The 23621-nt window shown below is 52.2% G+C and overlaps 9 protein-coding genes across 9 annotated transcripts; 7 read left to right on the forward strand and 2 right to left on the reverse strand.

The window, feature by feature from the left end:
- Window positions 1-1589: 1589 nt before the first annotated feature.
- On the forward strand, window positions 1590-1878 carry PtrM4_137860 (uncharacterized protein; the record flags this gene model as incomplete). Its single annotated transcript, XM_066109358.1, has 2 exons — window positions 1590-1621; window positions 1653-1878. 2 exons carry the CDS (start codon window positions 1590-1592, stop codon window positions 1876-1878), a joined length of 258 nt encoding a protein of 85 aa, XP_065960280.1.
- Window positions 1879-2288: 410 nt separating this feature from the next.
- PtrM4_137870 (glycoside hydrolase family 128 protein) lies at window positions 2289-3101 on the forward strand (the record flags this gene model as incomplete). The annotated part of the gene is made up of 1 exon (XM_001938160.1): window positions 2289-3101. One exon carries the CDS (start codon window positions 2289-2291, stop codon window positions 3099-3101), a length of 813 nt encoding a protein of 270 aa, XP_001938195.1.
- A 1068-nt stretch (window positions 3102-4169) lies between these two features.
- On the reverse strand, window positions 4170-6809 carry PtrM4_137880 (cell cycle checkpoint protein RAD17; the record flags this gene model as incomplete). Its single annotated transcript, XM_001938159.2, has 1 exon — window positions 4170-6809. One exon carries the CDS (start codon window positions 6807-6809, stop codon window positions 4170-4172), a length of 2640 nt encoding a protein of 879 aa, XP_001938194.2.
- Window positions 6810-8788: 1979 nt separating this feature from the next.
- On the forward strand, window positions 8789-15108 carry PtrM4_137890 (Trichoplein multi-domain protein; the record flags this gene model as incomplete). The annotated part of the gene is made up of 5 exons (XM_066109359.1): window positions 8789-10035; window positions 10184-11566; window positions 11886-12032; window positions 12085-12808; window positions 12961-15108. 5 exons carry the CDS (start codon window positions 8789-8791, stop codon window positions 15106-15108), a joined length of 5649 nt encoding a protein of 1882 aa, XP_065960281.1.
- Window positions 15109-15733: 625 nt separating this feature from the next.
- On the forward strand, window positions 15734-16249 carry PtrM4_137900 (Dpy-30 multi-domain protein; the record flags this gene model as incomplete). Its single annotated transcript, XM_066109360.1, has 2 exons — window positions 15734-15859; window positions 15911-16249. The coding sequence occupies 2 exons, from the start codon at window positions 15734-15736 to the stop codon at window positions 16247-16249; spliced, it is 465 nt and encodes a 154-aa protein (XP_065960282.1).
- A 1054-nt stretch (window positions 16250-17303) lies between these two features.
- On the forward strand, window positions 17304-17642 carry PtrM4_137910 (Atrophin-1 multi-domain protein; the record flags this gene model as incomplete). Its single annotated transcript, XM_001938156.1, has 2 exons — window positions 17304-17310; window positions 17392-17642. 2 exons carry the CDS (start codon window positions 17304-17306, stop codon window positions 17640-17642), a joined length of 258 nt encoding a protein of 85 aa, XP_001938191.1.
- A 547-nt stretch (window positions 17643-18189) lies between these two features.
- Window positions 18190-18863, reverse strand: PtrM4_137920 (40S ribosomal protein uS15; the record flags this gene model as incomplete). Its single annotated transcript, XM_001938155.2, has 4 exons — window positions 18190-18273; window positions 18322-18458; window positions 18576-18664; window positions 18718-18863. 4 exons carry the CDS (start codon window positions 18861-18863, stop codon window positions 18190-18192), a joined length of 456 nt encoding a protein of 151 aa, XP_001938190.1.
- A 1138-nt stretch (window positions 18864-20001) lies between these two features.
- PtrM4_137930 (DUF2401 multi-domain protein) lies at window positions 20002-21142 on the forward strand (the record flags this gene model as incomplete). Its single annotated transcript, XM_066109361.1, has 3 exons — window positions 20002-20405; window positions 20453-20622; window positions 20670-21142. The coding sequence occupies 3 exons, from the start codon at window positions 20002-20004 to the stop codon at window positions 21140-21142; spliced, it is 1047 nt and encodes a 348-aa protein (XP_065960283.1).
- A 1270-nt stretch (window positions 21143-22412) lies between these two features.
- Window positions 22413-23273, forward strand: PtrM4_137940 (uncharacterized protein; the record flags this gene model as incomplete). Its single annotated transcript, XM_001938153.2, has 2 exons — window positions 22413-22455; window positions 22504-23273. 2 exons carry the CDS (start codon window positions 22413-22415, stop codon window positions 23271-23273), a joined length of 813 nt encoding a protein of 270 aa, XP_001938188.2.
- Window positions 23274-23621: the final 348 nt, after the last annotated feature.

Genomic DNA, 23621 nt, shown 5'->3' on the forward strand with positions numbered 1-23621 from the left:
ACCCGCCTTGCCTCCTAGCCTTGTGGTCGGCTGCTGTGACGTGTTCTCGCATCACTTGCCTGCGAAAAACACACGACCTGACGGTTCGGGGCAGAAGTGAGCGCAGATGACACGATTGACAACAAGATGCGCGGGCACTGGGCCAACTGTATCATGTTGCTGCAATGCAGATCTTGATGACACACTCCTCGGTGTATGCTACGTAACGACTGTGGGCGTGGGATCTCTGCGGGTCAGCCTACCCCGAGCTGACTTACTGTACCTTGAAGCGAGATCGAAGGTAAGAAAAGTCGGTCTGTTCAATGTTCTGTAATGATCCACCACGTGACTTATCCATCATCACATGTTACTTACCTGTCGCTGTCAAATTTTTGAGTTGGATCTTGTGCGTCATAGTAGAATGTTACATCCGTCCAACAGTAACTCTAAAGTCCACATACTCGCTCAGAATCACCTAGATGGCCTTAATCTCAGTCCCACCACTGCTCACGAGAAATTTGCATACTGCGGTGGAGCAGTATGACTGTATAGCCCACTGAAAAGCTGCTCCTGACGTTGCGCTCTTCTTTTCGGTCTTCTCCGTATGGATAACAGTACTCAAAACTCCGCGCTTGCGCGGACCAGCAACGATGCGAGGCCACGTTTGTCGAGAAGCCTAGCTAAGCGTAAACTAACGCAGGGTAGTCTCACTATGTTTTGCGGAGGAACGATCAGGTGTTTCGTCTACCATAGTACACAAAAGTTACACAAACGTTTGGGGTAAAATCCAGACCCCGCTTCGAGAAACCTTAGGTCCCAGATTTTCTGTGGTCTTATCGTAACTAGTTCCCGGTGGTATTCGGCACCCGACCGATAAGATTCCTAGGGAGCAGACAGGTCTGCTACTTCCCGTGAGGGCAAGATTTTTGAGCAAGGAAAAAATACTTTTTTTCTGCGTGCAGCGGCCCGGGGTTTGTACAGGGTTTGCACAGGGTTCGGCAAAGTTCCGGTGTAGGAACGCTGACGAACACTCTCTCTGTGATTGTACGGAAAGCATTCTCACCCCAAGATGCAAGTTTAAGAGTCGCGACCACACCAGGCTTCGGCCTACCGCGGAATTGCCTAGAAACCTCGGGATTCACCGGCGGGTAGCTAGAAGGTCTCGTCCTCCCTTAGACGGAGCAGCATGATCCACAAGAGCGTTCACAAGCCTGGCTAAAGGGAGCAAGGAAGCATCTGCCGTGTTGGGAACGCCACCACGTGAAGCTGAAAGATCAACCGAGTCGTGCTCCACGTCTCCTCTTGACTCGCCGTAGGGCTCGGCACCCGTACCTGATGGCCGCCGGAAGCCCGCGGCCCGGATGGGATGCCAGGGATCAGAGCTGGGATTCGGACGTAAAAGGTGATTGATTACATGATAAACTAAAGTCCAAAGAAATTATCGCAAAAGTAAGGGTGTGATTGCCTCGTTCAAGGGCGGGTGCTGCAGGAACGAGGCACAAGCTTGGAGATCCGCTCGCGGGATGTAGGTTAGGCGGCTCCAGTGATGGGGTCCCGATGACCGCACACGACAAGACGTCGTTGGTTGGATGTGAGTCTTTTGGTTCAAAATGAAGCAGATCAGCAGCGGGACGTTGTTTTTGTCGGTTGGCGCTTTGCTCTGATCTGCTTAGTCTCCCGCTTGAGGGCAACCTGCGAGTCCAGAACGTGAACGTCAACCTTGACCCTCCACAAAAATCAGAACTTGTTCCTGCGCAGGCACCCGACCTAGACATGGATCGCGCGTTAGATGCCCCCAACGGCCTTCTCAGAGTGCAACACGACGTCAAGTCTTCGTCGTGGCTATGCCGCACAACTCAACCTGGCCCCGCCGGCTCGGCGACCGACAACTCTCCTTGAGCAATGTTATTCGACAGCCCTAGGACATCTAATTTCCACAATGTGCTTGGCTCTTCGATTGACGAATAGTCTAACCCTACAGCCGGCGCCGTCAGACCGGGAGACGGGGAAGACGATCCATTTCCTAATGACCGTGCGTTTTTTTGTGTTGGCAACAGTCTTGGTTGAAACGTAGTAGTAAGTCAAGGCCGAGAGGACGACGCCATGCGCTGTCCTGCACCCTGTTGTGGGCCCCAAGGCCTTAGGTTCTGCGAAGAAATGCGCCTTGTAATTTCGTCTTCATTATAAGTAATGCTGCCGCTCCAACAGTGAATAGCATCAGCACCAAGTCTCTCCTTTGACCATTTTTGTCATATCACGCTCTTTAGCAACCCACATTCCTTCATTCTTTGGTGCTTCAATCATTCAAAATGCTTACCACTACCTTCTTCATGGCCCTAGCTGGCCTTTCCACCATCATTGAGGCATCCCCTCTTCAACCTCGCGGCGGAAACAAGCGTGGTCTTGCCTTCCCCAAAAACCACAACGGCGTTCCCGGTTCCCAGTACACTCACGCTTTTGATGCCACCTCCAAGCTTGGCTGGATGTACAACTGGGAGGCAGTCATTGATGGTCAACCCATCGACCTCGAATTTGTTCCTCTGCTTCACTCCAACCAGCAGTGGTGCACTGAGACTTGGTTCAACAACATCGCCAACGCTCGCAAGAACTACAAGGTCTCGCACATCCTGGGCTTCAACGAACCAGACCAGGTTGGCGGCGGAGGCACCAACATGGACGTGGGAACTGCCGTGGCCGCGTGGAAGGCATTCATCCAACCCCTCGCCTCCCAAGGACTCCGCCTCGGCTCTCCTGCCGTCACCAGTGGCAACGAGCCCAACAAGGGCATCAACTGGCTCAAGAACTTCGTCTCCAGCTGCAACGGCTGCCAAATCGACTTTGTCGTAGCCCACTACTATGCCTGGGACAAAGCCGAAGACTTCAAGAACTACCTCATCAAATTCCACCAAACCTTCAACAAGCCCGTCTGGGTCACCGAGTTCGGCGTCACTGAGGGCAACGCCGACCAGTTCCTCAAGGAGGTTCTTCCATGGATGGATGGACAGGACTGGATCGAGCGTTACGCTTACTTCATGGCTGCCCCTGCTACCGACCAGAAGCTTCTGATCAACGCCAACGGCCAAGGTCTGAGCAGCACCGGAAAAATCTACGCAACTTTGTAATCGCGCTGTTGATGGTGTGTGCGTCACAAAAGACGCGACAGTAACGAGTTATGACCACTTTTCTATTCTTGTCCGATACCATTTTTCAACCAAACATGGACTTTTATGCCATCTTTTTCTTATGTAGATGGTCAATGTCACATTCTTTATCCACCATGCATTCACCTTCTATCATCTATTGTGAAATGTTCCCATGGTGATGTTGCTGTGATGACGAGTCTTTCCAATATGTACTTGTTCTATTTGTGGAGACCTACAAGGAACATCGATGCTCTAGCGGCGGCACTTTAGGACGCGGCTGCATGGCAAAGATAATGATAGAACTAGTTCACGGTATCGTTCTCTGGGCATAATCTCCTTGCATATAGGTATTGTGGCTGTAAATAATAATAAGTTCTATTTTTACCATAAACTGTAGTGCTCAGCCTTCTCGACGTCATCCATTGTTTCAACTGGATCATATGTGATTTGAATAGCTCAATTGTGCTGTATAGCCCACAACTTCTCGTATTCATAAACATACGATTTACGCTAGGTTGCCGTCATAGAATCGCTCCATAATCTCTATTACTCATCACATGCACCAATAGCCAGTTGCCAAGCTTTACTCATTCAACATATTGTAGTCCCGGCACTTCATCGATACGGACAAGAACCTATCTTCACCTCTTTCTGTAGAAGGAGTAGCACCATAGCACTGCCTGGCAGCAGCAATCAGTGCCCCTGGAAATAAGCTCACTATGATCCATGGCAGTGTCAGGATCACATGATGTGGAGAAAAGTCGATACTACATGACAGACTACATCCATGTCGGGTCCAAAGCACCAGAGACGAGATAAACTAGATCAAGGGATAAAGATCCATAGGCGGAGAGCCTGAAATATGTGCAGTGCTGCCTACTTTTCAAATCATGACACACTCATGGATTACACGATTATTCATCACCCAAGCACATTGCTGTTGTTCTAAATAAACACATGTAAATTAAAAACATCATTGGTGTATATTAAACAGCTACTTTTTAAGCACCGTTGCACTCAACACAAACCAAACACCTCATTGGCACATCAATCCTCTATATCATCATCGCTCAAAACAAGACTGGCGCCCTTGTCAACTAGACCGGATATCGCCGATTCAGGCTCCTGCTCTTTTGTCTCAAACTTGATCCGTCTTTTCTTCCTTGGTGTTTCTACACCCGGTTTATCCGTGGTCCATTGATCTTGTTCACCGGGACCAACGTCGTCTTCTCCATCGTCCTCTTCCTCGGCACCCTGGATAGCATTCCCAGTGAAAGATGTGATCTTTTGGATCTCGCGGACCGTGGCTGCTGTGGAAGAAGATGATGATGTGCGTAACTTGCGTAGGATGATGGTCAGATAAGGGAGGCGTTCGAGGAGCATCTCGTAGCGAGCTGAGCCGCCACTTCCTAGGAGAATCGAAGGCGATGCATCATCCTCGGTATATTTAGAATCCTGTGTCGATGCCGGCTGTGATGTCGGGGCGCTTCTTTTCCACATGTGCACACCTCCGCCTGCAGTCGTTGCTTTCGCTGCGCGTAGAGTGGTTGAGAAAAGCTCGCTGCTTTGCGCACGTGACACCCACATATCCAAAAGGCCTCCAATCTCTTCTTGTTGCTTCCAAATTCGTAGCGATGCCGGGTAGTACATGACAAATGCATTGCCCTTGGCCGCACCAGTGTTCACCCCTTGTCCTTTCGCTTTGATACCCATGATGCCAGGGGGTGGTGCGACACGCTTCACGGGGTGTGGCAGATTGAACAAAAGTCCACGCACGCCCGTCTGGAAGCACATCTCGTCTTGGCGCAAGTTGTCCGCACTCGTTCCCTGGAGGTTTCGGCGACCAGCTCCGGCGCCAAACCGGTCTGGTGAGAGTAAATCAGCGTCAGATAGAGCGTCGATGCATCCCTCGATAGAATCCATGGTCTCCTCGCTATCTGCACCCCCGCATGACAGAACATAGTTCTCGTGCAAAGCAGCAACAAAAGTCTGGGTGTCGGTCCCCAACTCATTGATGAGTGTGTCAACATTGACTTCCGAAACCTTCGGTCTTCTCTTTTCAGGAAACCAGTTGGGTGGGTGTGCAATGGGCTCGTTATGGTTTTCTGTTAGTCGCTTGTTGTAGACGACTCGTCCCACCGAATGAAAAATGCCCAAAGTGCTTTCACGTTGTGTGACCATCTCGAGCGATTCCCGCTCAATCTTGGTCATCGGAGTGTCTTTCAGTGCTTTTTTCTTCGAGAAGTTGACATTTGCGCCCCAGCCCTCGGCGTCATCGCCTCGGAGACACAAGAACTCAAGTGAAGATACCGCGCTTCGGATGTCTCCAAGCTCCGCAAGACGCTGGATGGCCTGCGGGCCCAACGTCTTCTTACGTCCGGACTTCCGAGCCTCTTTGACGATTATCGTATCCAAGGCCTTCGTCATATATGTGGGTGCGATTGGATTGAACTCAATGACAGAAACCCCAGCATGGGTGAGAATATCAGGCCCCAACAGCCGATGCGCGGTGAAGCTGTCAGCTGCTGCTGTATTGGTGGACAACAGAGTCTCTGAAATGATCATAACAATTGGAGTCACTGCCTGCTCGGGATTGACCTGGGATGAGAAGAAAGCAGTGGCTGATTGCGTGTTGGCAGCAAGGTAGTTCAGGACGGAAGAGCGAAAAGACTGGACGGCCGAAGAAGTACGTGTAAATGTATTCGGAAACTCCTCTACTAGAACCAACTGTTTCTGCCTACCCACTTGACTGCTGGGAGAAGCTGTTTGAGCCGTGGGTACTGGCTCGTCAAAGGCCAGGCTACCAAAGGTGCCAGTCCTTGCCACGAAATCCTCAAACTGTGCAGTAACAGATACGAAGCTGTCGGATGTCGACATGGAGCCAGTGGGGTTTTTCCATTCCTGCATTTCTATGCCCAACTCCTTGGAGAGTAGAGATATGGTGGTGGTTTTGCCACTGCCAGCAGGGCCTTTGAGAAGCAGCAATCTCTTGCGTGCTTTCCCGTTAAAGACGTCGCTAAGCCATGTCCGCACATCCGCCACCTTCCTCTTGTGTACAGCGAGCTCATCGAGCGATTCTGGGCCATACTTTTCAGTCCATGGCCGTCTGTCCACTACTTCCTGCTGCTGCGCCGGTTGGGACGATAACGGCGGTGTGCTACGGGCTCCGGTGGCTGTTCGTAGAAACTTCTGCCTACTTATTGCGCTGCTGCCATGGCCGGTTGGCGCAGTCGCAGCGATCGGCCTCTTACGTACGGGGAGAGGATTCGAAGACTTGGTTGGGCGGACATTGTCGTCGTCGGAATCGAGAATGTCGTCTACGTCCTCAATAGAAGCGGCATACTTCTCGGGGCTGGGTGTAGGCTGTGTCGACTGCGAGCGGGGCACATTGCTAAAGAACGAGGTAATGGGCTTGTATATCGGCTTTGACTTGGCGGGTGATTTGGCGGGGGCCTTTTTGGTTGGAGACTTTTTGGTAGTAGCAGCTTTGGACGGTTTGGGAGAGACTGCACGTGCTTGTGCTTGGGATCGGGTGGCCCTGTCTGTTACCCGCGGCCCAGTAGAGGTGGCGGTTAGGGTGCCACCCCTCCTGGAGCGCTCGGGAGGCGGTGAAAGTGATTCACGTCCATCAGACTCGTCGGATGAGAACACGAGCGGCTTCTTCCGCGGGGCGCGCAACTTAGCCATGAGCGCCCGAAGTGGAGGATCCGAAGCAGTCTCTGCTGCACAATGACATTCTCGGTGCTAGACTGGTTGGAGCAGCAAAGTCGCGTGACTGCTAGAGTTGCTGGAGCAATTCAAGGTCGCGTCGCAGGCGGAAAGAGCAGGTCGGGGCGAAGCGCGCTAACGCAGGTGGGGCAACAATGTACCAAGTCGCCGTGTTGCCAACGCATCTCCCTCCATGCACTTCACACACACACCGCTGCAGCTAGTCTCCGCCGTAGCGCCTTCACATCGAGGCTGATATGCAGCTAACCTGGCCAACTGCAGTGTACCACAGTGCTCACCCTGTCTCTCCTGCATAGAGTTCATTTTTCGAGCTCCAGCGCCGTCATTACATGCATATCGCGTTGTTGGGCTGTTTGCGCGCAGTCAATCATTATCGACATTGGTCGTGTTCCATTACATGTCCCAGTAGTCGGCTAATAATGGATTTTGTCGTTGCACCAAAAGGAAATTTGGATGCAAAGCACACACTTGTAGTTCTTGGGCACGTGGAGGCGCAAACAATGGCTGAAGACATCGTCTACGTAGGGCTCGTAAATTAGGCCGCTCAGATTTATACGATGAGCTGGCAACACCCTGCTGATCTGCAATTGGACGGGAGAGCGTTTGCAACTCGTACTATCCTCTTCCATCCTTCACACTGCAGCATCCTTATATACTGTTTATGCGCGAGCCCGTTGTTCATTGACAAGTTTTTTTGACGTTATGCCACGTTAGCAGGCGCCTAGCCTCATCCTTGCGACTATTGCGGTCTATCGCGAGACGGACACTGTTCGAAGCGCAATTTTCCCGTGTTCCTGACGCTGTCTGCGCCATAAACAAAAACTGTCGCAGTCGCGATAATGGCGAAGAAGAAAAGCAAAAAGTCACAGAAACCGGTGGAACCGGCTGATCCACCTGACAACGTGCCGGTCAACTCGGAAGACCTGGCTGCCGACGCGCCTGGAGCCCTATTGCAAGAGGAGCCATCAGCCGCAGAAGCAATGTCCGGGGAGCAGTCGGTGCAACCCGCTTCTGAAGTGGAGACCGAGGGTACGATTACCAAGTCAGCGGAAATGCCCACATCTGCATCTTCACAACACGGCGACAGCTTAGAGACTATTCCCGACGAGGTTGCAGCGTCATCAGCCGTTAACGACGCATCTACTGCAGACCTAGATCCACCTATGGAGCAAGAGCAGGAAACCGAACTTCACCCAGAGCCAATCCGTGTCACAGAATCTGGGGCAGCCTTACAGACTTCTGAGGATACCCCAGCTGTCACCGACGAGGTTGAACAGGCACTAACAACCACGGCCGACGACACAGTTGAACCAGAAATCGTGCCAGAAGAAGAGCAGCATGTGACTGAAGAAGACAAGAGTACACAGCCATCTGAAGAAGTTGTAGCTACATTGGTGCTTGATACAGAATCAGATATTACTCAAGAGCCAACCATGTCCGAATCACCTGCAGTGCCAACCGAAGACCCGGCATCCACATCTGAACCTGCTACAACCGAAGCAGAACCGGAAGTTCCTGCAGAGAGCGCCCCTGATATGGTGGAAGAAAATGCCGCGCCAGAAGAACCAATGGAAGCAAATTCCAGTGAAGAACCAATAGAGCCGGAGCCGGAGCCACAACCAGAGGCAGAGCCTGTAGCGCCAACCACCACAGAAGCAGTTGAAGACGATACAGCCCCTGAATCACAATCAGCCGAACCGACTGAGGCTGTCGACGAGGTTGTCGACGAGGTTATTGACGACGCTCCAGCCGAGGAAACTCCCGTCTTACCGTCAGAGGAACCTGAGTCTATTGAGGATCTACCCTTGGAGGCTGAAGCGTCGGCAATACTAGAGCCAGAAGACGAGCCATCATTACCACCCGTGCTAGACGCGCCAACTCTCGATTCAGAACCTTTACCTGAGGCAGAGCCAGTCGAAGCTGAAACAGAGCCAACAATGGAACCTGCTGCTCTACCGGATGAGGAAGAACCCAGCACCACGGACGAGGCTCGGCAAGCTGCTGAAGCAGAAGCAGAGGCAGAGGTAGCAGCAGCAGCCACAGCAGCAGCAGCAGAGGCAGCAGCAGAGGCAGCAGCAGAGGCAGCAGCAGAGGCAGCAGCAGAGGCAGCAGCAGAGGCAGCAGCAGAGGCAGCAGCAGAGGCAGCAGCAGAGGCAGAGGCAGAGGCAGAAGCACTGGAGCACGAACGACTTGAACAGCAAAAGCTTGAAGATGATGCCAAGATAGCCGCGGAAGCTGAAGCTGAAGCCCAACGGCAAGAGCTAGAAAGAGTCGAGCGTGAGAGGTTAGAAGCCGAAGCAGTTGAAGCTGAAGCTAAAGAACTGTTGGAGCGTGAGAGGTTAGAGGCTGAAGAGGCTGAAGAGGCTAAAGCTAAAGAGCTCCTGGAGAAGTCCGAGCAAGAACGGCTTGTAAGAGAAGCCCAAGAAGAGATGGAAGCTAACGAAGCCGCGGAAGCTGCCGAACGGGCTGAAGATGAGACCAGAGCCAAGGAAGAGGAAGAGCGCAAAGAGTCGGAGAGACTAGAGCAAGAACGGGTAGCCCGTGAGATGGTTGAGCAAGAAAGACAGGAGCAGATCGCCGAAGCCAGGAAGCTTTTGGAGCTAATGGAACAAGAACGGCGTGAAGAAGAAGAAGCACGTGAAGAAATGGAAGCTGCAGCTATGGCCGACCGTGCTCGAAGAGCGGCAGAACAGCTCGACCGGGAACGACTCAACCGAGAGCAACAAGAGCAAGAGCAACTACATCATGACCAAACAGAGCACGATGGACTTGAGACGGAAGCTCGAGCTGCTCCAGATACTGACGAGCATGCCCAAAGAGCGGCTGATCAAGATGAGGCTGCTCGGTCAGCTGCCGAAGAGCCACGATGGCGACATACGTCACACCAGGAAGAAGCACCCCAGGTACCACAAGCATCAGCCCGTGCGAGGCAACCACTAGCGGAATCACCAGCACGTGGTTCGTCACCTTCTTCGGCGGTGCCTGGCATGCACGACCGTTCTCCAACCTCAGCCACGTTTGATCCACCCTTCCGATCGTATCGATCTGCCGCGCCACATGCACCGAAGCTTAGAAGGCAAGAAGCGGGCCCAAACCATGTCCCGAAGCCTTATGCTGTATCCCAGCTCATTGAGGATAATAGACCACCTGCACCCAGTCCGCCTATGAGCAGAGTACGACCGAGGTATGTAATATCCATGTATTTTTCCTCTGACGTTGGTCGGAATCCCTTGGGCATGCACAACCAGCACACCAAGCGAAGCTGGTCACGATACATAAGTTTACTCATGCAACTCGAATAAACGCTTTACTGACCACATGTTTTCCTCTAGACACGTCCCGACTTTCGATAGTGACGACGATTCCGACTCCGTTCTAGTCCAGTCTAGGATAGCGTCTCGGCGTCCATTTAGCGGTGAAGCGCATGAAGTGTCGCGGGCCCACATGGGCCCACATCAACCACGTAGCGGTTTCGCGTCCCGAGTGCCTGTCGAACCAGCCTATCCGGCCCCTCCACCAAATTATCACCCAAGCTACTATGCCCCGCCATCCCAGCCGCCTCACTACCCAAATCATGGCTACGGTATGAGTCAGCAGGGCTATCCCGCCCCTAACCCCAATCCTTACGGCCCTTCGTCGCACTCTTCCTCTTCTCCGTACCAAGAACCATGGAGCCAATACCCACCTGGGTACCCTCCTTACGGCAGCCCACCGCGACGACAGGACTCCTCGGGCTCTAGAGATTATCCTTTACATGCTCCCGACGGTCGACCCGCAATCGAAGACGGGTCAGGCGACGTATTTTCACGCATCGCCGCGACCATCCCAGACCTGCACGTGCTACTTGCACGCTACAAAGAGACCCACAGTCAGCTTAGTGTGAGAGAAGACTTACTGCGTCGAGCAGGCGCCGAGCAGGAAGAGAAGCTCAGAGCAAAGGATGGTGAGATTGGTGAGCTAAAGGCGAAGATTTACGACTTGGAAAATAGAAATTCTGCCGAGGCACACAGACTACATCTCCAGATTGGTAACCTGGAAGAGCAGGTCAAAGAGCTTCGCGAGCAGCTCGCCGACACTAGAAAGTATAAGAGAGAGGCTGAAGAGACCAAGCTGGTATTGGATGCAGCGATGAAGTCTTGGGAGGCTAGGTATAAAGAGCTGGAAGATGTGCACCGTACCTTGGAGAGGACGACGGCCGAGGAGAGGGCAAGAGCATGGAGAGACTTTGACGAGTGGAAGGCCACCACCAACACGAAACACGATGCCGAGAAAATTGCGCTCGCTATCCAGTTTGACAAGAAGCTGAAGCAAGCTGAATCCGCTGCTGATCAAGCACGAGAGGAAGCTGCCGAAGCTGCCGAGCTCAAGGCCGAGCTCGAAGATGCTCTCAGGCGCGAGCAGGAGCTCATCCAGGAGCGCGACAGTCTCCAGCAGAACTGGGAAGAGCAGCGCAATCTCTTGGACTCTAAATACCAACAGACTCGAGACGATGCCATCAGGAAAGCCGAAGAGGAGTCGGCTAGAGCTGATCGTCTGGCTGAAGAGAAGGAAGAACTGTTGCAACAGTACGACCAACTCAAGGCTGAGAGTCAGAGAGAGAAGGAGATCATCAAGAGCGTCGCTAGCAATCTCGAATCTGAGAAGTCTAGGCTCGAAAAGATGATGGAATGCTACGGGGATATCGCCGAGATCAAAAGCAAGGGTGACAACTACTAGTAAGTGATTCTCCTTTGTTCGCGTGTGTTCATGATACCGGTGTAGTGGTAGCAGAGGCTGCGCTACAACCAGCGTGGGGTAGAGGCCGGACGGCTTCGAGACACTTCGCAGATCTCGATTGGGACTGCGAAGCGCCTCGAAACCTCCAACCTATCTTTTGGCCGACGGTTGTAAAGCTACGCCGGGGCCATCATGTATCGCCATACACTGTCGTTAGCGTTCACCAGTTCCGTAATACAATGTTTGTTTTCGGCCCATTCACGCTTTCCCCTTTGCCTTGTTCCACATAGAGCTATCTGCTAACATTGCTGTCTCCAGTCTGGTATCCTTTGCACAGCTTCAGAACCAAATCATCGATCTAGCTACCGCCCACTTCGTTCATCTTCCCGTACGGCCGCCGGTGGACGATCTTGCGCAGGTGCCGTCCAACCTTCCATCGTTCCTTGGGGATACTATAGCCTCTCGGTGAGCAAACCCATTGCAAATGAAACTCCAGCTACTGACCAGATCTTCACAGACAAGTTCGAGTGGCATATGTAGTCCATACAGTGGCAAAGCTCATCACCTATCGCGTTTTCGGTCCATTCCTGTTCAGTCTCGGTCGCCGCTACGACAAAGCCGACTCGTTGTTCACTTCCATGAGCCACCACATCCGTGACAAGAGCACTCGAAAGGAAGCGATCTGGCGACAACAGACCCTTCTTGCTGCATTCACAAGCTCCGGCGCAAAGCAGCGCATCAATACTGCTGCAGGAACGGTTGTTGAAGAAATTGTCAACGCTATCAAACACTTTGCGGACCCGAAAGAGGAGGAGGGCATCAAGATTTCCGTGAAGCGCATCGTGAAGCTCGCTGCTGAGACATGGAGATTTGCCCGCCTCGAGCGTGAGATGATCATCGCGGCCATGCCTGCCCTACAGGATGAAGAACACCAGTTCACGAGTAATGAGTATTGGCCAGCTTACACGCCAGAAGGTACTGCAGAAGTCGAACTTCCAGAAGGGTCGCAGCCACAACTGCTGCTCAGGATGTTCCCTGTCATCTATCGAGATGCAAAGCACGAGAATTTCCAGAACAACGGAGAGAGCCGCGACGAAGGCTGCGTGTTCCATCATGGACTCGCTTTGTATAGTGATGCAGAGCCGGTTGTGAAAAGGATGGAGGAACTCAAATCTGCTGGTCTGCCTTCCCATACCACTGCATTAACGAGTCCGACTGACGAGGGCAAGTTTCCGCCGCCGGTATGTAACACGACCCGCATGTGTTTACTTTATCCCAAAACCCTTCACGATAATCCCGAGCCTCATTTGGTCGCTGAACTTCCCGAGGCACCCGAGCCCTACGCAAGATAAGGTATTCATCGAGTTCTTTGACTGACACTTTGCTATCACAGGCATGCCCTCCCCCCCGAGACGCGCCGCCATCTCCCCCCGTTCCTCCCAGTCCTCGATCGCCGACCAAGACCGAGACGAATATGGCTGAAAAGGGCCCAGAGACGTCCTCGCGCATCAAGCGGGCATCTTTACCCTTTTCCAACCATGCTCCTGGCGGCAGATCTGACTTTACTCCACCCTCCGCCTACACGCGCCCAATGGCTCCTCCGACGTCCGTATTCACGTCGCCGAGAAACTTTATTGGTATGCCCGTCGAGAGTCTGGCTCCCTCACAAGCGCCAACTGCACGGAGGAAGGGTCCACCGCTGCCACCAAAGCCATCATCGAAACCCGAAATCCCGTTGCCCGCTGCAACATGGGTAGAGGCTCTCCGTCATCAGACATCAACAGAAAGCGCAATCCTGCCCCCATCCTTCTCTCGCACTACGACTCAGGACACTGTCCAAGATGCAGACGCGAATTCTAGCTCCGGCCCACCCACACCCACAGATGCGGTGACTGAGGTCTTTGACGCTATAGACGATATCGAAAGCCTGCTGCCTCAACGCACGCCGACTACACCGATATCGCACTCACGTCGTCGGTCCACGCACACTCGCCGGTTCGTGGACCATCCCATTGAAGAGGATATACCTGAACGACCGGACTCGGCCCGCCGAAAGAGCTATGCTGCAAGTGTACGCACCCATAAGTCGGCTGATACCGAGCGTACTGATAAGAGTGATCGTACGAGTCGCACGGAGAAGAGTGACCGCTCGGATAAAACTGAGCAGCGTACTACGCTCGACAAGGCTCGCTACTTGTGGGAGAGTCGCGGCGCTGCCATGAAGGCCTTGTACCCCAACAGTCCATTCGCCGGGCAAAGCACAAACGGCAGTACCAAGAACTCGAGCAAGAGTGAAAGGAGCGAAAGAAGCGAGAGGAGTGAGAGGAGGAAGGATAGGAGCAACACGACATCTTCAAGAGAGTCCAGGGAGTCGAGAGAGTCAAAGAGGGAGTCGCGAGAGCTGAAGAGGCAGAAGAGTTTCCCGGACAACGCAACATGGGATACAAACAGCGTCATCACCAACGAGGATTTCGCACCTACTACAATCTCAACAAACGTACCCTATCCAACCCCTCAACACTCAAGGCGGGACTCAAAGGAGGTGAAGAGAGAGTCGAAGGATCTCCGAAGGCAGCCCAGTATCTCCGTCGCTGGAACGTGGGACACTGCCAGCGAGGTCACGCATCGTGCACCTCCTACCACCGTCTCTACTAATGTTCCTTATCCAATGGAGTATCCCGAGGAGCATCCGTGGGAGTTGAGGCATCTGAGACGAGAGAGAAGCATCGCCGATGATGATACTTGGATTGCCGACAACGCTACCTGGGACACGAGCAGTGAGATTACTCAGCGTGGTCCTGCTACAACTGTATCAACCAACGTTCCCTATTCCACCGAGCGACCTCGTGAGGCGAGACGAATGAGTGTCTCCGACGCTGGTACATGGGACACAGACAGTGAGGTGACGACGGCCCCTCGTGCACCCCCTACGACCGTCTCGACCAACGTTCCTTATCCATCCCAGTTACCGCGACAACTGAGAAGGCTGAGCGTCTCAGATGCTGGGACGTGGGATACTGCCAGTGAGGTGACTCATCATGCTCCACCAACGACGGTGTCGACCAATGTGCCGTACCCGGCCGAGCTACCTCGACAGATCAGACGACTGAGAAGTGTCTCTGATGCTGGTACTTGGGACACTAGCAGCGAGGTCACGCATCGACCTCCTCCCACTACAGTATCGACCAATGTCCCTTACCCAGGTGGGCATGTTGAAAAGGGGCCTTTTGAAAGGCTGAGGATGGAGAACAGTTACTCCGATGACGGCGGTTCCGACTCCGGCACTTGGGACACGAGCAGTGAAATCACTCACGCGAACAACGGTCCAGCTACGACCGTATCCACCAATGTGCCCTACCAGACTGAAAGGTCTGCGAAGCCCGAGAGACCCGAGAGGCCCAAGAGCTTGAGAAGGAAGACTAGCCCCCCTGTCTCAGTCGCCGGAACTTGGGACACGGCCAGTATTATTACGACGAATGATGACATGAAGACGGGTGTTTCGACGAATGTGCCGTACTCAGCCGATCGCCGATTCCGATAAGAGACGCAATAGTAGTACAAAGGAGAGTGTAATGGTGTACCTGGGTCGTCCCAGGGGGTATGTCCTTTTCTTAAGTTGCATGTTCTTGATTATTGGCTATTGCGATTTTGATTTATGTTGTCCGCATGGTCGCGACATGTTGAACAACTGCATATGAAGCGCTGTTGAAGGCTACATCGACGAATTGTATGGAACATGAGCCTATCTATAGGCATTAGCACGAAGTTTGACGGCAGAAACAACGTAGTGGATGAGGTGATGGATGCATTTATGTAGCACGGCGTTTTTTGGATTGTTGGTTTTTTGGCTTTTAGTTTTTCGATTCTTAATAGACGACCGACCTTTGTAAGATAGCAATTCATACCACTTGCTTTTGCATGCAAATGTTTGGTTCCAAGATCTCTGCATGATAAATAGAGGTCGTAAAGGGAATGATCATTTTGCGAGGTGCAAGGGCCGAGGCTACCTAGTTAGCCTCCATCGCGCTCGAGACTCAAGCTATCGTCAACTTTACTTCCAAGAACATCACATCTCTCGTCCACCCACCACAAACGCGATACATTCAATTAGAACTGTGCAGATACGCGCAAATATCATCAGCATCCACGATTGAATTGTCATAAACATGGCTGAACCTTCGCCGAGCAACACGGTGCAAGACATCGACATCGACCCTGCGCTCATGAATGGCATGACACAACAAGCGCCCGCAGAACAGCCTTCCACAGACGTAGAAATGGCAGACTCACAAGTAGGCAAACAAAGCGCTTATAAAGTGCTCTCAGAGCTGACATCCCCTTAGCCTACAACCGATTCCGCAGCGCCCTCCCTCCAACCTACTGTGCAAACACAACCCCCAACACCTTCGCAAGCCCCTCCCCCAGCAGCACCATCTGCACCCACACTTCCTACTGCGCCAACGCCCACGCCAGCATCATCGCGAAACTCGCCGCATCCACCCGCTCAAGCGCCTACGCAGCCGATCCCGCACGGCAGCCCGACGAGAGTGTATTTGAATCAGCATGTGACGCCACACTTACTTGAGGCGATGAAGCATCTTGCGACGACGGAGCCAGACAAGCCGCTCAAGTGGTTGAGTGAGTTCTTGGCGAATAAGAGTGCAGAAATTGAGGGGCCTTGAGAGAGAGAGATAAGGGAGAGATCTGGAAGATGGTGGCGGAGTGGAAATTGTATGGAGAACAACAACGCATGGAGAAGAAGTGATGTACGCATCAGTCCTTTTACAAAGAGCAGAATAGGACATGGACGTAACAAGCAGCATGGTTGGCGTTAGGAAAAGCGCGGTGTCTGCCCCAACACCTTTGGAAGAGGCCACAGGCGCGATCGAATAGCATCTCCTCAGATGCCAGGCCACGATACACCAGCGTTCGCACATATACCCATGATATTCTAGTAATATTTTACCTAAACGCATGAGTATCCTTTCATTATTTCCCCAGGGTATTGTTCATTTCTTCCTGCTGGGAAACAGCCGTAATATCTCATTGACATTGTCCTATAACGTTTCCTGTCATCATGTCAGTCCTACATGAAGCAACGATACGCCAGCGCCCCCACAATGACACTATCCCAGCTTTGAACATGGCGACAACAACTACAAACACGGCCCCTTTTGGTCCCTTGCTTTCGCGATGCAAACAGGAGTGGCAGTTTCCATTTCTACTGGCGCGAGGAAGAAACACATCAACGACACGACACAGCAAGCATGGCCCATCACTTATCCCAAAGTACTGTCAATCTCATTTCTAACTTTGTTTGTTGTTTCTACAGCTGTCACGAGCACGCCTGTGTCGGATAATGAGGAGCCCGAAATCCTGACGTCGCGCTGCACCATAGTAGCGCGCATTGAAAAATTTGTCACAATGTGTTCGGGGATACGAACGACACCTTAGGCAAAAAGACAGGGCAAAGTATAGCTTCCACCTTCTATAGTGTCCCCACTGTAAATGCCGCAAATAGTTATTCAGGTGAACCTGGTCGGGTTTGGGTAGACGGTTCGATGGAGCTTCGAGAAGGGGAAAGATGGAAGGAGGAGCAAATGTGTATAAAGAGATGGGCATGGCGTGGGGGACATAGAACATCATCAACAGCAACTCAGTCTTCTCTACACTACCACTACTACTTCACTTCAATCAAACAGCTTTGACAGCTTTCAAGTCCAATCAACTATCAACATGCATTGTAAGTACCTCTCCTTATCCACCTACTTCTCATTCTTCTCACTCTTTTCCCCCTCATCCTTTACTAACAAATAACCCAAAGTCTCCACCATCATCGCTACCGCCACCTTCATGCTCACCACATACGCCGCTGTCGCCACTGAAGTCCCACGCAACGCCGCCCCAGCCCCAGTTGTCACCGAGCCCGACCACGCCGTCAAACCGGCCGCTCTCGCCCACGTCGTCGCCAGGAAAGAGTCGACCGCCTGCTTCTTGTGCACTGCCAGCTGCGGCTTTGGCGATGGCTCAGACTGCACTACCTGCTGCGCTGTTGGCGGCCCTTGCACCTGCTAGAAAAGGGCTGTGGATGCATGGGGTAGAAAGATTTAGAGAAAAGGATAGATGGGTCTAGACAAGAGGGGACAAGGGTGAAAAGAGGCGACTCCTGCCTACAATCCTGCAGGTAGAGTGGTAGACTGTTTAGAGAAATTGATTTCGTTAACCTTGATTGAGTGTGTTGACTGCCTTTTTGCTCTGACATAACTTTGCCTCCATTGCCTGACTTGACTTGGGTAATATCAGCAACCTCCCAAGTGCTTGATCACAAAAGGGGAAATCACTTGTCTTTAGTCCGCTGTGAAGTTAAGTTTTACTGTGACAAGTGGGGCATGAAACGTAGTGGCTGGAGACAAGTATAAATGACCGAATCACATCATATCAAGCAGACAAACACAAGTAACCACTTCGAATGCAGATGGGGTATATTCAATTCGAGGTGATGCTTTTGATTCATTCCATATCGTGATCCTGCTAGGTATCCGTAAAGCAAGCATCCATGCCCGTGAAACTCCTCTTAAATGTCTTCTACAATGACTACCAGCCACGCCAATCCTGAATCTGCTTATGCGACCATGGTAGAGGCGGTGGCGCTCTCGTACCTCCAGGTAGGGGGGAGGGCACCGACGGTCTTGTAGTAACGGGAGAGCTTCGAAAAATTAGCGCTGGCTTCATGTATACATCGGATGCAACTTACACGGTGGATACGGGACTCGATGAGAATGAGACGGAACTTTCCGTCCTTGTCCTTGCGGTTGGTCTGGAGGTGCTTGCGGACGGCGACGGCCTTCTTGATGAGCATGTAGAGGTCCTCTGGGATGTCGGGGCTGAGGCCTTTGAACGCAAAATGTTAGCCTAGACCAACAAATGCATATTTATATAGCGCGCAGATGCCTGCAAAGAGGCAGAGCTGTTTCGACGTGCGCTTTCATGTGTAGGAGGTAATCGTACCGTTCGACTTGAGGATACGGAGGATCTTGTTGCCGGTGACGACCTTGACCTGGGCAACACCGTGGCTGTCCCTGAGGATCTCACCAATCCTGCAATTCCGTCAGAACAAACTTCAATTTCTCTGCAACTCGGTTTCCCTTACTGGCTGGGGGTAGCGCCCTTCTTTGCGAGCTTGCAGATCTGGTCGACAACCTGCTCGGGGGTGGTCTTCAACCACGCAGGGGGGTTGCGGGAGTAGGGGATGGCAGAGGCTGATATGCCCTTTCCGTTGCTGTGAAGACGACCCATTTTGGATGATTGTACCGGACGGTGAGCTGATCGGTTAGTACGGGAGCGAGTGGTGGGCTTGAAGTCGTGGATGCGAAGTTCGCGATAGAGCAGCAATTTGTCGCGGCTCGGCTAGGTGTGTGGTGGACCGTGCGTCACTAGCGTCAAAGCTCCGACTTGACAAAAAGTCTGCGACCATCGACCTTGCCTCCTCACACCTACGCGTGAAAACACGGGCAACGCGACTACCTTTGTCGGAGCTAGATGAGGCTTCTGTAGGTCGCGTACTTTGCTTGTTCACGCCTGTATCTGATACTCAAGGTATGTTGCTCCATTACTCCATCGCTCTCACCATCGCATAATGATGAACTTCATTACTATTTTCTGGTACCTCTTATTTTAGGCGGGTCTTCACGGGCTTCGCCGGTGCATTCAACTTGACTTTCTGAAATGCGTTCCTTCTACTTTCTCGTCTTATAATTTGTTGAAAAGCAACATGGACTGACTGAAAGCAGATAACAGATATCACCAATAGATTATCATCTTGGTTGATCCGATATCAGGTGGAGCCTAGTCTCCGGGGTAGAAATTTCAGAAGGGTTTCTCATTTTGTGATCTCGTGGTTGCACATGCCACAAGTCGCAAGGTTGCTTCTCCCAGTTTACCGACATGGGTGCGCTTTCCCAAGTTCTTCGCTCGGGCCACATGCCAGCTATATAGTTCTTCACATACAATGCACGTTTCCATCTCGACTACTCCAAACTTTTACGCTGCATACGTTACTTCACGTTCCATTGCTCAAACAACAACCCTTCTCAATCATTCGACATGAAGCATACAATACTCAGCGCAGTCCTCCTCCTTCCCTTGGCGTACAGCAAGACATCCAGACAGCTATGCGGTGGTACCGCTAAGTTAGACCCCGATGGCAATTAGTACTGCTCCGAAGTCTCAGCTATCACGTACCACAACATCAGCCAGCCTGGCGCATACAACCGTACCGTCGTTGTCGACCCCCGTACTGGAATATGCAATCATGAGCGCGTCAAGTACCCGAGCGTAGGACCACTCGCTCCACTGTTTGGACAGGTACAGCTCATGCAGGGTCTCTCTACAGAGGTACTAACAGTATCAGGTGTCGATGCATCTACGCGGACCGATGAACGTTTCCCAGCTTGCGGTATATCTACTTCCCAGCGAGGCACACTTTCTGCGGAAGCGGACTACGGTGCCATTCTACAATCATCATCGAGCGATCGAGAAGCGAGAATGTTTAGGTGTTGCGATAAATAAGACTACACCTACGTCGTCAAAACCAGACTGTCCTTGCAATGAAGACAACGACAAAGACGACGAACACGATCCAGTGTTTGAGCGCCCAAATGGCCAGACGTTTGTCATTCCCAAACCTTCCCCCATCAAGGCTACGGTACCGGTTGAGAAGAGGCAAGGCTCCAACTGGAGTCGAGTTGCATACTACACATCGGCATCACCTGCGAAAGCAACTGGAATTAGCTTTCAAGCCAATTTAGGAGACCCGGCCAAGTCTGGCACGTTTGATTAGTATGTTCATCTATTTGTTAATGGTTCGTGAAGCTGACACGGTTCAGTGCATTCGGAAATTCACTTAGCTACGTCAACTCACAAGGCACTACCGTAGCAGCACAGAGTCTACCTTTCAATGGTAAGATTCTCACGTCTGAATACGAAATCATAGTCTTCTCGAATAAAGCGTGCGATGGGAACTGTCCATACTGGAGGCCGAACGCGACTGCTCATTGTACGTCTATCTACCACCCAAGCTCTGACCAACCTAACATGCCGTAGATGGGTGGTCGGGCTCTTCAAAAGCTTTTTTCATTGAGTTTCAAATGGACCACTACCCTAATCGCGGCACCGACCAAGGGCTGCTCTCCGACGCCCCGGCATACTGGTTCCTCAATGCTGCAATCCCCCGTGTCCTCCAGTACGGAAACGACCGCAACAACATCCCCTGCTCCTGCTGGTCAACCGGCTGCGGCGAGTTTGACGCATTTGAATTGCTCAGCAAGGGGGCTGAACGCGCAAAATCGACGATGCACCGGCAAGGCAATCTGGAAGGGGGTGATTCAAACTACTTCAAGAGGCCGATTGGGAAGACGATGAAGTTTGCAGTCGTGTGGCATTATCCACATATTACGGCGATGGTGCTGGATGACAGGTTTGACTTTTCAGAGAGCATGACGGATGATGCGATCAAGAAACTGGTGGCGTACGACCCGGATAGCTGGACACATTCGCTGTTTCCTATCGGGAAGTGAGGAGAGACACTTATTGGAGATTTTATCATGTTTGTATTTATGAGTAGATATTCTATGTAGTAACGTGGTTAGCAAGCATATATGAAATGCGACATGTTCGTCGTCAAAGAACAAGGGTATGAGTGATGTTGTTGAAAAAGCACAGATGCCGTTGAGTATCCGAGGTTTAGACCGGGTCAATAAAATCGCGAACCATCATCGTGACAGGTAGGGATATAGGTAGGGATAAAGCGTGAAAGAATATCTGTTTGTAGCGGAGATGCACGAGATGACGGAGTGGGCCGATAATGAAGACTGGGGTGGCAAAGTGGCTGGCTTGTGATTGCTCGACGGTTGGGCTTGCCAAAGCGAGGTCAAGAAACCGAGGTCTGTCGCGACTCAGCACTCGTGAAAGACCAGCCGCATTGCCGCCGACGGTATCGACTTCTCCCTCCTCATCCGCATTATTGCCATCTTCCGCGCACGTCTTTACGCCCTTTCTTTTTCTTCTACGACGCTGCTCGCCCGTGCGGAACGTGACAACGCGGATCCGCCTCTTCAATAATTACGATCCCGGCCGGCGTCTGGTTCCCCGCAAGAAGTTGCTTCCATCGAATCGCCGCCAATCGCCCGACAGCCTCTTGACATCCGCAAAACACCAAATTTGACGACTTTCACCACGCTCTTTCGTTAACGGGAGTTCAGTTGCGCATAGAAGCGCGGGAGAGGCAGCCAGGGCAGCATGTCGTCGCCATCACCGCCAAAGCCATGGGAAACCAGCGGAGGTGCTACAAGTGCCTCGGTCGGTCAGTTGCGCCTCCCATCCGGCATGTCAGCAGCAGCCGCGACTAACAGCCGCGCAGGACTCACGGGATCGAATAGCAGCACAACGCCAAGTGCGACATCAACAATGTCCTCGAACGCGCCTCCATTACCATCCGTACCCGATTCCTTAAGCACAGTCGCGAACCGCAACGCGACCAATTACTCATCCATGAACAACCGCTACGGTTCGCCCTACAGCACCGGCTACGGCGGTATGAACAGCTACAGTTCGCCATATTCCAGCATGGGTGGAGGCTACGGCTCCATGTACGGCGGTATGGGCGGAATGGGAGGCATGTATGGGGGCATGGGGGGCATGGGCATGGGTATGGGTGGCATGTACGGCGGCATGGGAGGTATGCCCGGAGATCCAAACAGCAGCCTCACACAGTCGTTCAGCCAGAGCACGGCAGCAACGTTCCAATTGATTGAGAACATAGTCGGCGCATTTGGAGGTTTTGCGCAGATGTTGCAAAGCACATATATGGCGACACACTCGTCCTTCTTTGGTACGTGTACCTCCTAACCACTGTGCATCAACCGCTAACATTTCATAGCCATGGTATCGGTCGCAGAACAGTTCGGAAACCTGCGACAAACACTCGGCTCAGTATTGGGCATCTATACCGTGATGCGATGGATTAGGACTGCCATTGCAAAACTCACCGGGCGGCCCCTACCAGCCGACGCAACCGCTCTCACACCTGCGAGCTTCGCAGCCTTCAACGGACGTATGCCTGACGGCTCACCAGCACCCGCGAAACCATCCAAGAAGCCATTCATTGTTTTCATGCTTGCCGTTTTCGGTCTACCATACCTCATGGGCAAACTTATCAAGGCACTTGCACGATCACAAGAAGCGGAGGAACAACGAAAGATGCTGGAGAATCCTCAAGCCGGTCAACCGCTCGATCCTAACAAGCTCGAGTTTTGCCGTGCGCTATACGACTTCACTCCCAACGCCAATATGCAAGGCATGGATCTGTCAGTAAAGAAGGGGGATATGGTTGCTGTACTCAGCAAGAGCGACCCTATGGGCAATGCATCGGAATGGTGGAAGTGCCGCTCAAGAGACGGGCGCATGGGTTATCTACCCGGTATCTATTTAGAGACCATTCAGCGGAAGACACCTGCACAAATCACGAATGGAAGCCCAAGCGGAAGCCTAGCTGGCAGCAGAACACAAACGATGACAAGCAGCAGCGCACCGAATCGGACTGCTACGATGGTTGAGAGTAAGGTGTCAGACAAGGTCGGACCCAAGGTTGAGAGCAAAGCGGGCGATATGGGTGTGGAGAGTTTCCAGAAGGGCGCATTCTACTCTTAATGTTACAGCTAATTCTGTTAAGCGCTTTCTTTCTGTCATTGTACTGCGTTCGTAGCGTTCATCACTGTGCTACAGTATGATATGCAGCGTGTTTGTTTACAACTCGGCTGGAAAAGCTTTGGGTGCGGCGTATGGCGCGCAAAGATATCATGGGAATGAGACATGCTACATTTGACAAATACTACACATGCAAATATAAGCACCTGGGTATCACAAAATCCTTGACAATGTGGAGTAAGCACCTAATAGGCGTGCCTAGCGACTACAGTGGCCTATGTACACTGGTATGTTAAGTGTTTTATGACACCCAGGTGTAAGCCTATACCTACTACACTAATCGTGGACATT

This window comes from Pyrenophora tritici-repentis, chromosome 8 (genome assembly GCF_003171515.1).
Source record: "Pyrenophora tritici-repentis strain M4 chromosome 8, whole genome shotgun sequence".
NCBI lineage: Eukaryota > Fungi > Ascomycota > Dothideomycetes > Pleosporales > Pleosporaceae > Pyrenophora > Pyrenophora tritici-repentis.